The sequence below is a fragment of the Phyllosticta citribraziliensis genome (genome assembly GCF_038025025.1).
Source record: "Phyllosticta citribraziliensis strain CPC 17464 chromosome Unknown J3D65scaffold_14, whole genome shotgun sequence".
NCBI classification, from domain to species: Eukaryota; Fungi; Ascomycota; class Dothideomycetes; order Botryosphaeriales; family Phyllostictaceae; genus Phyllosticta; species Phyllosticta citribraziliensis.
The window spans coordinates 203,126-215,771 of NW_027117351.1; the positions used below are offsets into that span (position 1 = coordinate 203,126).

Consider the following 12,646-nt stretch of genomic DNA (forward strand, 5'->3'; position numbering starts at 1 on the left):
AGGGTAAAAGAGAATTATCGACTCAGTGGAGGAAAGAGGAAAGAAGAAAGAGAAGAGGAAGGACTACCAGCTACTGCTATCACTACTACCCTAAACAATCCACCAACGCCTTTAGTAAACTGATCTGACTGACTGCCCATCATGACGCAAGAGAGAATCGCATCGACTGCAAGACATGTGACATGATGCCTTCTTTCGTTTGTTTGTTTGTTTGTTTGTTTGGTTCGTTCGTTGGCTCATTCGTTGGCTCATCTCGTCCCGTCGTCATTGTCCGTCGTTCATCCATCGCGCGCACACGCGCACGTACGTCGCTCGATCGCTCGCTCGGGGGGTTGGGCAAGGAAAAGAAAAGCAAAGGAGAGGAGGGAAGCAAAAGGGAAAAGGGAAAATGGGAAAGAAAAAGGAAAAGCAACCAAGAAGGAAAATAAGCCAAGACAACCACATGTACACAAAATCAACACACCATGCGACGGGACACCAGCAACCGAGCAGCCGCGCCGCTCCAGCCGCTGGCCCGCTCGCTTTTTACCACTACCACCCGTATCGACTCGACATTTTGTGAAGGAAGCGTTTGTATGCCGAAGCTGCCTGTCCGTCACGCCCGCTCTTAGTTGTGATGCTGCTGCGCGCCTTCTCGTACGCGAAGGAGAGGCCGGAGAGGTAGATGTGACGGAAAGGACCGAGCAGAACCAAGTAAGAACGATCGTTTGAACAGAGGAAAGGGTTTGGGCGATGACCCATTCAGAGACAAGAACCGAAAAGTTGTCGGAAGACTGTGACGTGGCGCCAGGCCGGTGGCGGTGGACAGACCGATGAATATGGACGAAGGGAAAGTAAGGCGCGGCGATCCAGGCGGCCGTGATAGATCCGACAGCAGCAGCGGCAGCAAACGATGCAAATGCACACCAACCGATCCAGGAAAACATATGCAGGACAAGGAGGGTGGGTATCTTTCTTGACATCCAATCGCAGACTCAAAGAGACGAGAGACTTAGAATATCATGCTCTTGATGTTGCCGCGCCGGCGCTCGCCCATCTTACCCAGGTACCTAGCAGCAGCACTGCCACCGCTGCCCTTCTGAACAGCGACCGAGGGAGCCGCGGGGCCGGGGTTGAGTTCGCTGATGGGCCGACGCTTGTCGGGACTGGCGCCCACAGGAGCAGTACGGTTGTATGTCGCTGGCGGCGAACGCACGGGGCTGGGATGGTGCTGGGCCCTTGCATGTTGCTGCTGACCAGGCTCAAAGGTGGACTGTGGACGCGCGCGAGCCTGCTGCTGAATGCTGTTGGGCTCGTTGAATGGCTGGCTGTTTGTCTGGCCGTTAGCCTGGGCAGCTGCTGCGGCCTTTGCAGCTGCACGCTCAGCCTTTTCCTTTTGGAATACGAGTTCAGTCCAAGGCTTGCAGGCGCCGAGTGAACCGTTGATGGTCTCGCTGAGAACCTTCATCCAGCCCTCTTTGTCTTGAGGGTTGTCGGCGTAAAAGTCAATGGTCTCGCCGTTGCGGAAGCGGATACGGAAGCCCTCTTCCACGAACGCGTATCCTTCGTCCTCTTCGGCGAAGCCAGACTTGCGTCTGCAGCCGGCTTCCTTTTGCTTCAGAGTGGAGTGGTCATCAATCAGCTTGGCTGCCTTTGCCAGATTGATGGTGGCGCGCGGCTGCCGGGTCGTCTCGTGGAAGGCGGTCAACTTGTTACCTGCGAGACGGAAGAAGCGACGGCGCCAGTACTGAGTGCTTGTCAGCTAATGATGCCTTTTGGATTGCAATGGATACTCACCGGACAATCACCCCCTTGCTGGCTCAAGTGGCCTTCGTAGATGCGGCTCTTGAGCTCTTCGGCTTCCTTGATCTCTCGAATGCACGAATTCATGCTCTTCGGCATGTCTTCGTCCTTGGCATTCTTGGGCTTGGGAACATACAGAAGTTGAAGAGTCAACTTGCCGACCTTGTAGGGCGGGCGACGGACCACGCCACCACGCTTGCTTTTGACGCTGCTGGTAATGCTTGGGTCTTCCTCGATGGCCCACTCGTTGAAACAGGGAACATCAACTTCGAACTGGCGGCCGTAAGACTGCCTCTCGTAGTTTTTGAGGCAGACGTATGCCCGGGCAAAAGAGCCATCAGGGCCTACCAAATCGTGCAGCAAGTCCCAAGCCGTGGGGATGGTGTTGGCCCGCTTCGCCGCTTCACGCTCTTGCTGTGCCTTCAACGCCGCAACACGCTCGACTTCCTCCTGCTGCTTGCGCTCGGCTTCCTTGCGCTTCTTGGGCGATTGAAGCAGGCGACCAAACGCAGAGTTGGACTTCTTGTGACCTGACGGCTTTGGGGCGGGGGCTGTCGGTGGAGAGACCTTTGGCTTCGGCGGAGCCTGCAGCTTGGTCTGAAGCGTGAGTTGAAACTCGAGATCGTTCAAGACGACCAACTCAAACTCTTGACCAATGGCCGCATCCCGAGCAAGGTCAAGCCAGGCCGTGGTCACACAGTGGAGACCATTGTCAAGAGTCAATTGAAAACACGTCTTTTCGTCTGCAAACTTGGTCAGTACATCGGGGCGGCAATAAACTTCGATCGACTCACTTCTGGGAAGAGGCATTTCCAGATCCTTGACGCCGACGACCTTGACAAACAGTCGACCCTTCTCCATGTTCTCCTCGCTTTCATCGATCATGGACATGTCGCCAGAGTTGACGGCACTTTCCTGGCCAGGCAGTGGAGGCATGGGACCAGCGGCACTCTTCGGTCTGCCGTCACCGATCGAGGCTGTGGAGGGGTTTCGAACACTGCGACGTCTAGTCTTGCCGATCCAAGGCTCAGTCGTCCAGGTGTTGCTGCGCTCGCGAGTGGATTTGCGGGGGGTACTTGCGCTGGGCCTCGACCCTGGTGGCGCAAGCAGGCCGCGCTCGGTAGTAGGCGCTGCGGATGTCGTGGATGCGTTGGCAGAATTGTCAGAAGAACCTTCATCGCTGAACTTGCGGCTGCTGGCGTAGACGATCTTTGTGTTTTGGCGCATGAGGTACCCCTTCTGTTTGCGATTATTAGCCATCTCCTATCGGGACTGGAAAGAGCATGCGTTACTTTTTGAGATTCGACGACGCGGTCAAACTCGCGGTCGAGGTCAAAGCTCAAATCCTCACCAATGTCGCCCATTGGAAAATCCAACTTCATCTTGAACGACTGACGGCGCTTTGGCTCGCCGCCTTCGCTCTTCGTCTCCCAGTCGGAGCCATGAGAACCTTCCGAACCCATCTCAGAAGAACGCTCCTCAGACACGTGGGACAATTGAGAAGGCTCTTCAATCTCTGCCGTCAACGAGAGACGCCCGGTGTGCTTCTCTGGAATGGGTGGTGGCCGTTCCCCACTCACTTGCCGGCGAGTCGCAGCCATCGTGGTAAAGTCACTCGGAGTCGAAGAAGTGCGCGTCTTCAGAGTGCCACCGGGAGCCTTGATGGTGGCTACCGGCTCGTCGACTTCGGAGTCCTCACGATCCTGCGGTTGTATCGGGTGTCGGATGACGGACTCGGGAGTTCCGGGGTCGTCGCTCTCTGTGGTCATGGTAATGTCATCGTCGGTCTGCTCTGGCGGGGTGACGGGACGCTGGAGAAAGTCCTCGTCTGGATCAAGTCTAGGAGCAGCTTCGATGGCGGCATCGGGTGGAGGGGATCGCGACTTTCCAAGATAAGACTGGAGTTGGAGGTGGAAGTCCTCCACATTTTCGAATGATCCAAAGTCCGGTAAGCCGTCCACCTTGCTGTAAGTGCTCTTTGGCACCAACTCGCCCGCTTCGGTGGCTGCGACACTGTCTGCCTTGGGTGTGGGAGGGCCGTCATCTTCATCGGTGCTGTTCAGTTGGCTCGGCTTCTCCTCAACATCATCCGAGGAGTAGTGGCTGCCATCGTCGGAATCAGCATCGTTGCCGCTAATGTCGTGGTGAATGACGGATCCTTCGCGCTCCGAGCTTCCGCGGCCTGGCGAACTTCCTGGGGTGTGAAACTCTGGAATCGAGTTGAGATCAAATCCACTCTCTCCGTCTTCGAGCTTGACAGCAGTGAGTGGAAGATCAGGAACGTCCACGTCGAAGTTGGAAGAAACTTCGCGCGATTGGAGTGGAACGTCGGGGTCGTGTTCATAGTCGGCAACGTCTCCGTAGTTGCGCTCGGACATCATGGAAGCCTGCTCCGTGTAGTTGTAGTCATCGTAGTCACCGCTCTTGACTCTTTCCATTATAGCCTCTCGGGAGATGGGAGGAATGTTGAAAGACTCAAGAGCAGAGTTATCAGGCTGTCCTTTGTCGTCATTCTCTTGCAAATCAATGGCTGCCTCCAAGGCCTTGGTTGGAGTTCCTTCGCGGGAGTCCTTGATTCCCATGAGGTCCAGGCGATCTTCCAGAGTCATAGAGGCCCTGCCAATGCTGAGAATGTCCGCCTTGGAAAAATTAGCCGCAACGCGGGGAGGAGAGGGGAGGGTCCGATGAGCGTTACTCACGCGCTCGGCAGCAGCTGCGATGCCGTCGTTCGACTCTCTCCTTCCGCGAGGCGTGTCAGGAGGTGAGTTTTGGAACTGCGGCAGTGGAGGCAAAGGTCGCTGCTCTCCGTCAGAGCTGTGAGAACGCTCCCGCGCAGACTCGAGCGGGTCGCCGTCGGCGAAATCAGCCGCGCCAGCATCAGAGTCCTTGCCCGTGAACGGATCCTCAAAGGTATCGGCAAGGTCGTGATTGGCAGCCTCGGGGCTCATGTGGCGCCAGTCCTCGGGCAAGACGACTGGGGTCTTGTCAGTGTCCTCGAGAGAAGCATCAAAGCTATCGTCCCTGTCCATGGAATCGCCTTCGAACTCGTAGTCTTCTTCATCTTCCTCCTCTCCGGACTCGTAGCTCCCCTCGCGCGAGGCCAGCGAGGGCTCTGGGGTGACCATTTCGTATTCGTTGATCACTGGTGGCTTTGCCTCAAAGGTAACGCTCTTTGCATGACGGCGCAGAGGTCGCGCAGGACCATCGCCAACGTATTCGTCGTCCGAGGAAAGCACGCTAGAGTCATTGTCGCAGCCTTGGCTGAAGCGACCATTGCGCGAGAGGGAGGATCGCAGAGGCGAAGTGCTCGGCTTGGGTGGAGAGTTGGTCACGTATCCGCCGTTGATTTTCGAAGCCGAAGAGGGAATCTTGGGTTCGCTTTCGCCACGGTGGTGCGTCTTCAAGTTCTCGCGGTTGCGAATCGGGTCAAATCCGCGCGGGACATAACCCTGCGCGCTGAGCGGTCGGTTTGCTGCCAGCGGGCGCTCGACAACAGGGAGCTTGGTAGGATCATAGTGATCTCTTGTCTCGCGCGCAAACATGGTGCTGTTCTTGACACGCGACGCCTTCATGAGATTCTCAATCGAATTGCGCTTGGGCGACAGCGTCTGTGTGCCGTCGAACGAGTTTTCGGAATCCTGCAGGCTGGGGGAATTGGGATCGCGAGACTGCCAGAAGCGATGCTTGTTGGAGGCCCCAAAAGGCGAGGTGTCGAGCGGGGACGTATCGCGGGCGCCCACAGGCTTCTGGGCAAATGTTAGTCGCACGAGCAGCACAGGAATGCGGCGAAACGGACCTTGGTCAGTTGATTGTAGCTGGGAGAGTTTCTGCGACGCTCCATGGGGCTGAGCTCGCGCAGCGGACCGGGGCTGTTGGCCATCTTCTTGGGTGTGTTTTTGCTCGGACGTAGAGGCTCAACCTGAAGGGCGTCGTCGCAGTCAGTGGGATGCGTGATGACGAGAGGGAGCAAGGCTAGGCGAGGAAAACATACTGCCTCAGTGGGCATCTCGAGCCAGTCAGGACGTGTTGCGTGGACTCGAAGGCGGGCAATTGGCCGAGGAGATCAGGAATGCTAGTGGAAGCGAGGAATGCAGCGCAGCGGCCGAGGAGGATGGGAGCAGGGCGCCGACTGAAAGAGTGAACAAATGCACGCTGGTCGACGGACTGACGGAGAAAAAAGAGACGGGGTGGGATAAAAAGGTGAGGAGGGAAAAGGCTGGAGGCTTGGGTATGGGAGACGGGAAGGGTGGTGGTGGTTGTGATGGTCGGACCCTTCTGGGCTAGCGCCGTCTGTTGTGTTGTTCCAGCGCTTATCACCGGGGGAACCACGGACCCCTTGTCGCCGCCGCCAGCAACCAGCCACACCGGATCGCTGCCCTGGCCCGTGCCGCCTCAGCCATCCGTGCGCCTCACCGCCCGCCTCGACGCTGGGAAACTTTTTGCACTGTGGCACCAGCTTCCTCTCTCACCTCCCAATTCATCTTCCGCTGGAGGTTTTCAACCTCAAACCCCAGCCATCATGCTCCGCGCCTCCGCCTCCTCCATCTGTCCCAGGTGCGAAGTGCGCAGCCTCTTCTCCTCGACCTTTCCTAGCATCACACCCCCGTCATGGCAGCAATTGCGATTCGCGGGAGGCAAGCGCACCACCCCCTCGCGCATGACCCTCTCTAGGCGGGTGGGACGATCAGACTCCAAGTTCAGCCGAAGAGACTCGAAACCAACGACGCGCAACTCGTGGGACGCTGCACCGGCACAATCCAAAGGCACACGGTCCTCGTTCCAAGACGACCCCTTCGGCAAACCTGATCGCCCAAAGAGCGATTCAAAGTTTTCTCAGTCGTCTAGAGACAGACGGCCGTCATCTCGAGACAATGACTCTTTTGGCAAATTCGATCGCCCCAGGAACGACTCGAAGTTCTCACAGGCGCCCAGAGACAGACAGCCCTCGTTCCGAGACAAAGACTCTTTTGGCAAACTTGATCGCCCAAGAAATGACTCGAGGTTCTCGCAGGCCCCTAGAGAAAGACGTTCGTTCCAAGACAACGACTCTTCCAGCAAATTCGACCGCCCAAGAAACGATTCGAAGTTCTCGCAGGCCCCTAGAGAAAGACGTTCGTTCCAAGACAACGACTCTTCCAGCAAATTCGATCGCCCGAGAAACGATTCGAAATTCTCTCGGGCGCCCAGAGACGCAAAACCAATGTTCAGGGACAGAAATACCTCTCTTTATCCTCGGAAGCCACAGGACTCGAATTTTTCGCGGGGGCCGCGCAAAGACGACGCTGTGAGGAAGCCCTTTCGACGAGACGACGATTCTCCGGGCCACTTGAATCGCACCGAAGCACCAAAAGACCTGGTCCCACCGCAGCGCACGTATAGAAATCGGGAAAAATCGTTCGAGGGCGCATCCTCTACGAGCGATGCGCGTCCAAAATTTAGGACAGGGTCTCACAGTGACTGGAGAAAAGACCCATCGTTGAATGGAGACATGAAGAATAAGAGCAAAGGCAAAGAGCACTTTCATGCATTGAAGATGCAAAAGACTTTGGAGCCCATCTCCTACAACCGACGAACCTCGATCAAGGAGAAGATTTCTGAGCTGGACGACTTCCTCTACTTTGACTTATTGCACGAAATCCAGGAATCGATTCCCACGCAGGCTCTGCCAGGCGTGACCACCGTACAGCCGACTCCGGCCCAGCGCGTTGCTATACCCGCTTTGCTGGGTATGGATAGGGAAAAGTCCTCCGACATGGAGCAATTCCTGTTGGCAGCTGAAACCGGTTCTGGTAAGACCCTGGCATACATGGTTCCAATCATTGACGCGATGAAACGTGCCGAGTTGGCGGAGAAGGAGGCGGCCAAGGTCAAGGAACAAGAAGACGAAGAGAAGAAGGGCCCCAAGATGTTTGAACTTGAGCCCCCTCCACTCTCTGGTGAGGAGAATCCCAACTGTGGAAGACCGCGAGTCATTATTCTCGTGCCTTCTGCCGAATTGGTTCAACAGGTTGGCGCGCTTGCCAAGTCTCTATCACACACTGTCAAGTTTAGGGCCGCGCTCGTCTCTGCCGCTTTGAGCCCGACTCGCATTAGAAATACTCTGTTTGCGTCCAACGGAGTTGACATGGTCATCTCCACGCCCCACCTCCTCGCAAGTATCGGCGAGAGTGACCCCAACATCTTCAGTCGCGTTACGCATCTTGTTGTTGACGAAGCCGACTCTCTCCTGGATCGCTCCTTTTCGCCCCTCACCACTCAGATAATCGACAAGACGACCCCTTCTTTGAAGCAGCTCATCTTTTGTTCAGCTACCATCCCCAACAGCATGGATGGGTACTTGCGCAAGCACTTCCCTGACGTCATTCGCCTAGTAACCCCCAACATCCACGCGATTCCCCGACGTGTGCAGATGGCCGTTGTCAACGTTAGCCAAGACCCCTACCGAGGCAACAAGGATTTGGCATGCGCAGAGACGATTCACCAGATAGCCAAATCGCAGGAAGAGCACTGGGACGATGAGAAAGAGGTGGCTCCGATCAAGCGCATCATCGTTTTTGTCAACGAGCGCGAAAAGGCCGTCGAGGTAGCCGAGTACCTCAACAAAAAGGGCTTCAACGCCACTGCTCTGAACCGCGACACCACCATGGAGCGGCAAGCTCACATCCTCGCCGAGTTCGGCACCGGCCTCTACATCGACAAGCGGGAGACGAGCAAAAAGACCGACGAGGAAAAGGCCGCGCTGCTGCCCGAAAAGTCGTCCAAGTTCCAAAACACCAGGGTTCTTGTGGCGACGGACCTGGGCTCGCGCGGCATCGACACCACGGCCGTGCGCCACGTCGTGCTGTACGATGTGCCGCACACGACGATTGACTTCATCCACCGCATCGGGCGGACGGGCCGCATGGGCAGGCGCGGGCGCGCCATTGTGCTGCTGGGCAAGGGCGACCGGGCAGATGTGGTCAAGGAGGTGCGCGAGACCATGTTCAAGGGACAAGCCCTCATCTAGACGTTCCGTAAGTATTCGTGTACGATACGTAGCTTGACGAAAAATACCCCATCTCCGTTGCATTTGTCTTCATTCGCGGTTGAAAAGCGTTGCCCATGTGGTGATGCGTTTGCGTCAGATTCTGCACCCCCTACTAGACAAAGACTTTCCGGCCTTGACTCTTGTGGCTGCGGATGTTACTGATGTAGGGGAGAGGAACTTTGGCTCGGGATAGTCTTCAGGGCGCTTCTTGACGTGTGTGGAGGTGCGCTTAATAAAGAAGAGCTACATGCAACGATCCAAAATGAAAACAAGTCAAATCATGTTCACTTCCGCAGACATTTCCAATTTCGCGTTTTGGTGTGATCAATGGCTTCTACATGTGTGCTCGCAGGTCTCTGTCATTCAATGGCCGCAGAGTGGAGCGCAACGCAACCGATTGCACTGATTGCGCAACGCGGTTGCGCAACGCAACTGCAACGCAACCAATAGCTCTCTTAAATTAGTGCAATGCAATCAATCGTATAGTCAATATTGCGTTGCGTTGATTGCACTAATTGCACAGGGGCATATATGTATATATATATATAAATATAGGATTTCTCTCATAAAATATATAAAATATATAATTCAGCTAGATATTTTAGTATAGCTAAGGTACTGTAGTAATACTTTCCCCTTTAGGAAACTTACTTAGGTAGGGGTTTTTATAGTCTTTCTATATATTACTGCCAGGCGGTGTCCCAATTAAGCGCAATCAATTAGTGCAATGCAATTCAATTAGCCTAGTCTGTTGCGCAATTAAAGCAATGCAATTACCGCAGGTGATTGCGCTGTGCAATGCAATTCAATTGGTGCAGATATTGCGTTGCGTTGCGTTGCGCTCCACTCTGAATGGCCGTAGAGCATTTCTTGACTTCCGTCTCTCCCCTGGTTTTACTCAAGCCTCAAGAATTTCCTGTGCATCCATCGTCTACAATCGTCTCGGCGAAGTCTTTCGAAAAACCTGACAATGTCGTCTTGCAAATCTGGACCAGCTGGCGTCTTATCTGCGCTGAGTGCTCTGATTGCATCCAAACTGTTCTACCATCTTCGCGTTTGGAAGAAAAATCATGATCGAAGTTTAGTCAAAGGTCACCACCGTGGAAGATGTTGGGGACGAAATTCGACTAGTGCGGCTCTTCCTTTGATTCAAATATAATCGTCCCCGTCCATGTCTCATAAACGATGGAGTGTTGGATAATAAGAACCTTTATTTGCCTGCTAGCAATCCAATGGTACTTGTTCACCACGCTCATTTAATGGCAGGCATGGAAAAGAATCAAATTCCTCTGTCCTGCGGTCGTCAAAGTCCTTGTCGGACAGCATTGCTGCCCATGCTAGGTATAGTACATTTTTCTTTTCTAAAGTACATATATTAGTTCATGTCGTAACCTGTCCATTGACCCAAACCGCCCAGTGCATAAAATGTCCCAAAAAGTGGAGATGGAGAGCCGTGTAACCCATACAAGCACATTTATACCTCGCACCAGACTATGCCGCCGCCTTTGTCCGCAACTGAACGCCGTGCCAAGATTTGATCTCGTCCGCCAGAATCTCGTTGACCATCTTATGTTGTTTGATGACGGTCAAGCCCTTGAACTTGGGAGACTCGATGTACAGCGCGTACATGGAGCCGCAGCCGCCACTGATGTCTTGGACCTGCATCGCCGCTGTCTCAGCATATATTGCCCTGCGTTTTGGCAACGACAAACAACGCCCAGTCGCCATGGATACCAGGCCTGCATGTCTCAGAGGGGTTGCCCTACCTCTAACCGCACGGGGTCCAACTCTTGCTTAATCTTGCGAAAGACATGAAGCTCGCCCTCGGATAGATAGTCCGGAGGCTCCACGTCCGAAGCCGCCGTCGGAGGGGCTTCTGTTGAGTATGCGCGCCACGTTACACGGCGAAACGGCGACGAGCGCACGGCGGATTGTGTGGTTCGGAGATACGAGGGCGCGGCTCTCGAGGCCGTTGTCGCTGCTGCGCGCGAGACAAGCTGGTTGCCAAGGGAGCCGGTTAAGCGCAGGGCTACTCGTGAGGGGGCCATTGGGCCTGGGCCATGGTCAGAGGTGGAGGTCCGGCGGGAGAGGGGGCGCAGGCCAGACGCGTACCTGCTGGGGAGAGAGAAGATGGAGGGCGTGATGTTGCAAACACCAGACCACGGGCAGACGCTCGCCGACGTCGATGTCATGCCAAGGCTCGCGAGCCCGGCCAATCAGAGCGAGGCTATATGTATCAGCTTAATGCCATGTCGCCGTCGTCCTTCTGTCTCCTCTCCCCCTCCGTGCTGGTGTCGTGTGCAAAGGCGACACCGGAGCAGTCCTCTCGACGTTTTCGAGCGTACGGCAGCACGCCACCGTCCACTGCAGGTCGCCATATCTCTCACGTCGGATCATCCGCAGGGCGTGGACATGGAGCATGCGGGGTCGGCGTCACTCCACAAGGACAATGCCATTGCTCGCGCTCCTTGCTCCCAACACGCCCACAGCTCTCCTCATCCAGCACGCCAGAACCGCTCGTACCGCCCAAGTATCTGCAAGTCACCGTCGCTGCTGATGCCGCGCCATCCCTGCCCCACAGCCCACGGTCCCAGCATGAAGGCCCCACGGCGCCACACTCCTCCCGGATAAGCTGCAAATCAACAGTCTGGACTCCCAGTCTAGCATCCGACGCTTTTTCGACATGGCCAGGGGTTGCTGGACTCGACGCATGGCTTATCAGAATCCTCCCTGGCCGCCGCGGTTATCCGTCCTCTACTCGAGACCGCTGTTTTGAGCATCTCGCCCGCGTCCTTTCCTCTGGCTGTCCGTTGGTGTTGGCTTGCACCGACGTCTGATGGCGTCCCAGACCGGACGACCTCTTCTTGGACGTGCGCGTCTTTCCGGGCCCAACATGGTTACGGGTGACGTTTGAGCAAATCTTCGCCGCCGCCAATCCTCAATTCGCTCGCGGTGGTGGCGTTGATTGACGTTGGTCGAAACCGCTTCTCCACCATCGCGAAGCCACCCCGACCTGCGGCCGCCAAGGCTGACGGCGAAGCGCCTCAAGGGTCCACGCCATCTCAGTGACAGCCGCCAATGAAGGAGGGCGAGGAACGTGGAAAGGGAAAAGGAAGCCGGCCTTCCGGTCGCAACCAGAATGCCGATCTCTCCCTTGACGCCGTCCAGCTTTCGCATTCGACATGGCCAGGGGACAACGCCACGGACAAGCACCTGCGGACATCAAGGCCTCTTGGGAGTGTTTGCGGCCTTGCAACCGGTCTGGACTCCCCTCTGCTCTCCAGCAGCATGCACTCCAGACGATTCTCCACAGCAAGCCATCACGAGCTCTCCCCGCAGTTTGCCTCCAGAGCGCAGGCTTCCCCACGCCGCTAGAGGCTGTCGGTGGGTCCCCACGCTAAAGCGAACCTAACCTACCGCGTTCTCCGCGCCTGTTGCCTCGACACAACAGTAGAATGACACTGACTGCCACCGTCCATGCATGTTTCTTGCGAGACCTCCAATGCAGGGCATGTGTCGTGAAAGGCGGCGTCACACCGTCACAGCAATCTCGATGGCTCGCCGTCCAATGGTCGCGAATTTCCACCGTGACAGCAACAGCCGGGGCCCCGGATGGTCTGTATCGTCAGCTTATCGACGCACCGCAGAAACAAACTCGAATAATCATTACGTGCGCAAGGCTTGGTGCTGCACCATGGCCGTGGTCGCGGAAATTATGTTCTGCTAGACTGTCGCTACCAACAGCCTTGTTGGTAGAGGAATAGTCGCCACCTCGTATCTCTTCAAAATCTTCTCGGACCAGTGGTGAAAAAAGAAACTCTACCCGTGCATCTCTCC

At 55.8% G+C, this 12,646-nt stretch overlaps 4 protein-coding genes across 4 annotated transcripts; 2 read left to right on the forward strand and 2 right to left on the reverse strand.

The window, feature by feature from the left end:
- Positions 1-991: 991 nt before the first annotated feature.
- On the reverse strand, positions 992-5,788 carry J3D65DRAFT_607284 (GTP binding protein-like protein Bud4; the record flags this gene model as incomplete). Its single annotated transcript, XM_066798494.1, has 6 exons — positions 992-1,726; positions 1,777-2,525; positions 2,577-3,021; positions 3,075-5,528; positions 5,579-5,701; positions 5,774-5,788. The coding sequence occupies 6 exons, from the start codon at positions 5,786-5,788 to the stop codon at positions 992-994; spliced, it is 4,521 nt and encodes a 1,506-aa protein (XP_066650447.1).
- A 416-nt stretch (positions 5,789-6,204) lies between these two features.
- On the forward strand, positions 6,205-9,276 carry J3D65DRAFT_640498 (ATP-dependent RNA helicase MRH4, mitochondrial). Its single transcript, XM_066801799.1, has 2 exons — positions 6,205-6,735; positions 6,820-9,276. The coding sequence occupies exons 1-2, from the start codon at positions 6,302-6,304 to the stop codon at positions 8,786-8,788; spliced, it is 2,403 nt and encodes an 800-aa protein (XP_066650448.1). The 5' UTR covers positions 6,205-6,301; the 3' UTR covers positions 8,789-9,276.
- A 697-nt stretch (positions 9,277-9,973) lies between these two features.
- Positions 9,974-11,301, reverse strand: J3D65DRAFT_640500 (bola protein). Its single transcript, XM_066801800.1, has 3 exons — positions 10,922-11,301; positions 10,576-10,862; positions 9,974-10,468 (listed from the first exon to the last, which is right to left on the reverse strand). The coding sequence occupies exons 2-3, from the start codon at positions 10,855-10,857 to the stop codon at positions 10,301-10,303; spliced, it is 450 nt and encodes a 149-aa protein (XP_066650449.1). The 5' UTR covers positions 10,858-10,862; positions 10,922-11,301; the 3' UTR covers positions 9,974-10,300.
- On the forward strand, positions 10,748-11,955 carry J3D65DRAFT_149952 (uncharacterized protein). The gene has a single exon (XM_066794073.1). The coding sequence runs from the start codon at positions 10,870-10,872 to the stop codon at positions 11,644-11,646; it is 777 nt and encodes a 258-aa protein (XP_066650450.1). The 5' UTR covers positions 10,748-10,869; the 3' UTR covers positions 11,647-11,955.
- Positions 11,956-12,646: the final 691 nt, after the last annotated feature.

What these genes read in the sequence shown, in the direction of transcription:
- J3D65DRAFT_149952 (XM_066794073.1), top strand. Translation starts at nt 10,870, where the DNA reads ATGGTCAGAGGTGGAGGTCCGGCGGGAGAGGGGGCGCAGGCCAGACGC.
- J3D65DRAFT_640500 (XM_066801800.1), bottom strand. Translation starts at nt 10,857, where the DNA reads ATGGCCCCCTCACGAGTAGCCCTGCGCTTAACCGGCTCCCTTGGCAAC. An exon ending in TGGACCCCGTGCGGTTAGAG is followed by an intron (nt 10,469 to 10,575) that starts GTAGGGCAACCC and finishes GCGGCGATGCAG; the next exon opens with GTCCAAGACATCAGTGGCGG.
- J3D65DRAFT_640498 (XM_066801799.1), top strand. Translation starts at nt 6,302, where the DNA reads ATGCTCCGCGCCTCCGCCTCCTCCATCTGTCCCAGGTGCGAAGTGCGC. An exon ending in GACAGACAGCCCTCGTTCCG is followed by an intron (nt 6,736 to 6,819) that starts AGACAAAGACTC and finishes ACGTTCGTTCCA; the next exon opens with AGACAACGACTCTTCCAGCA.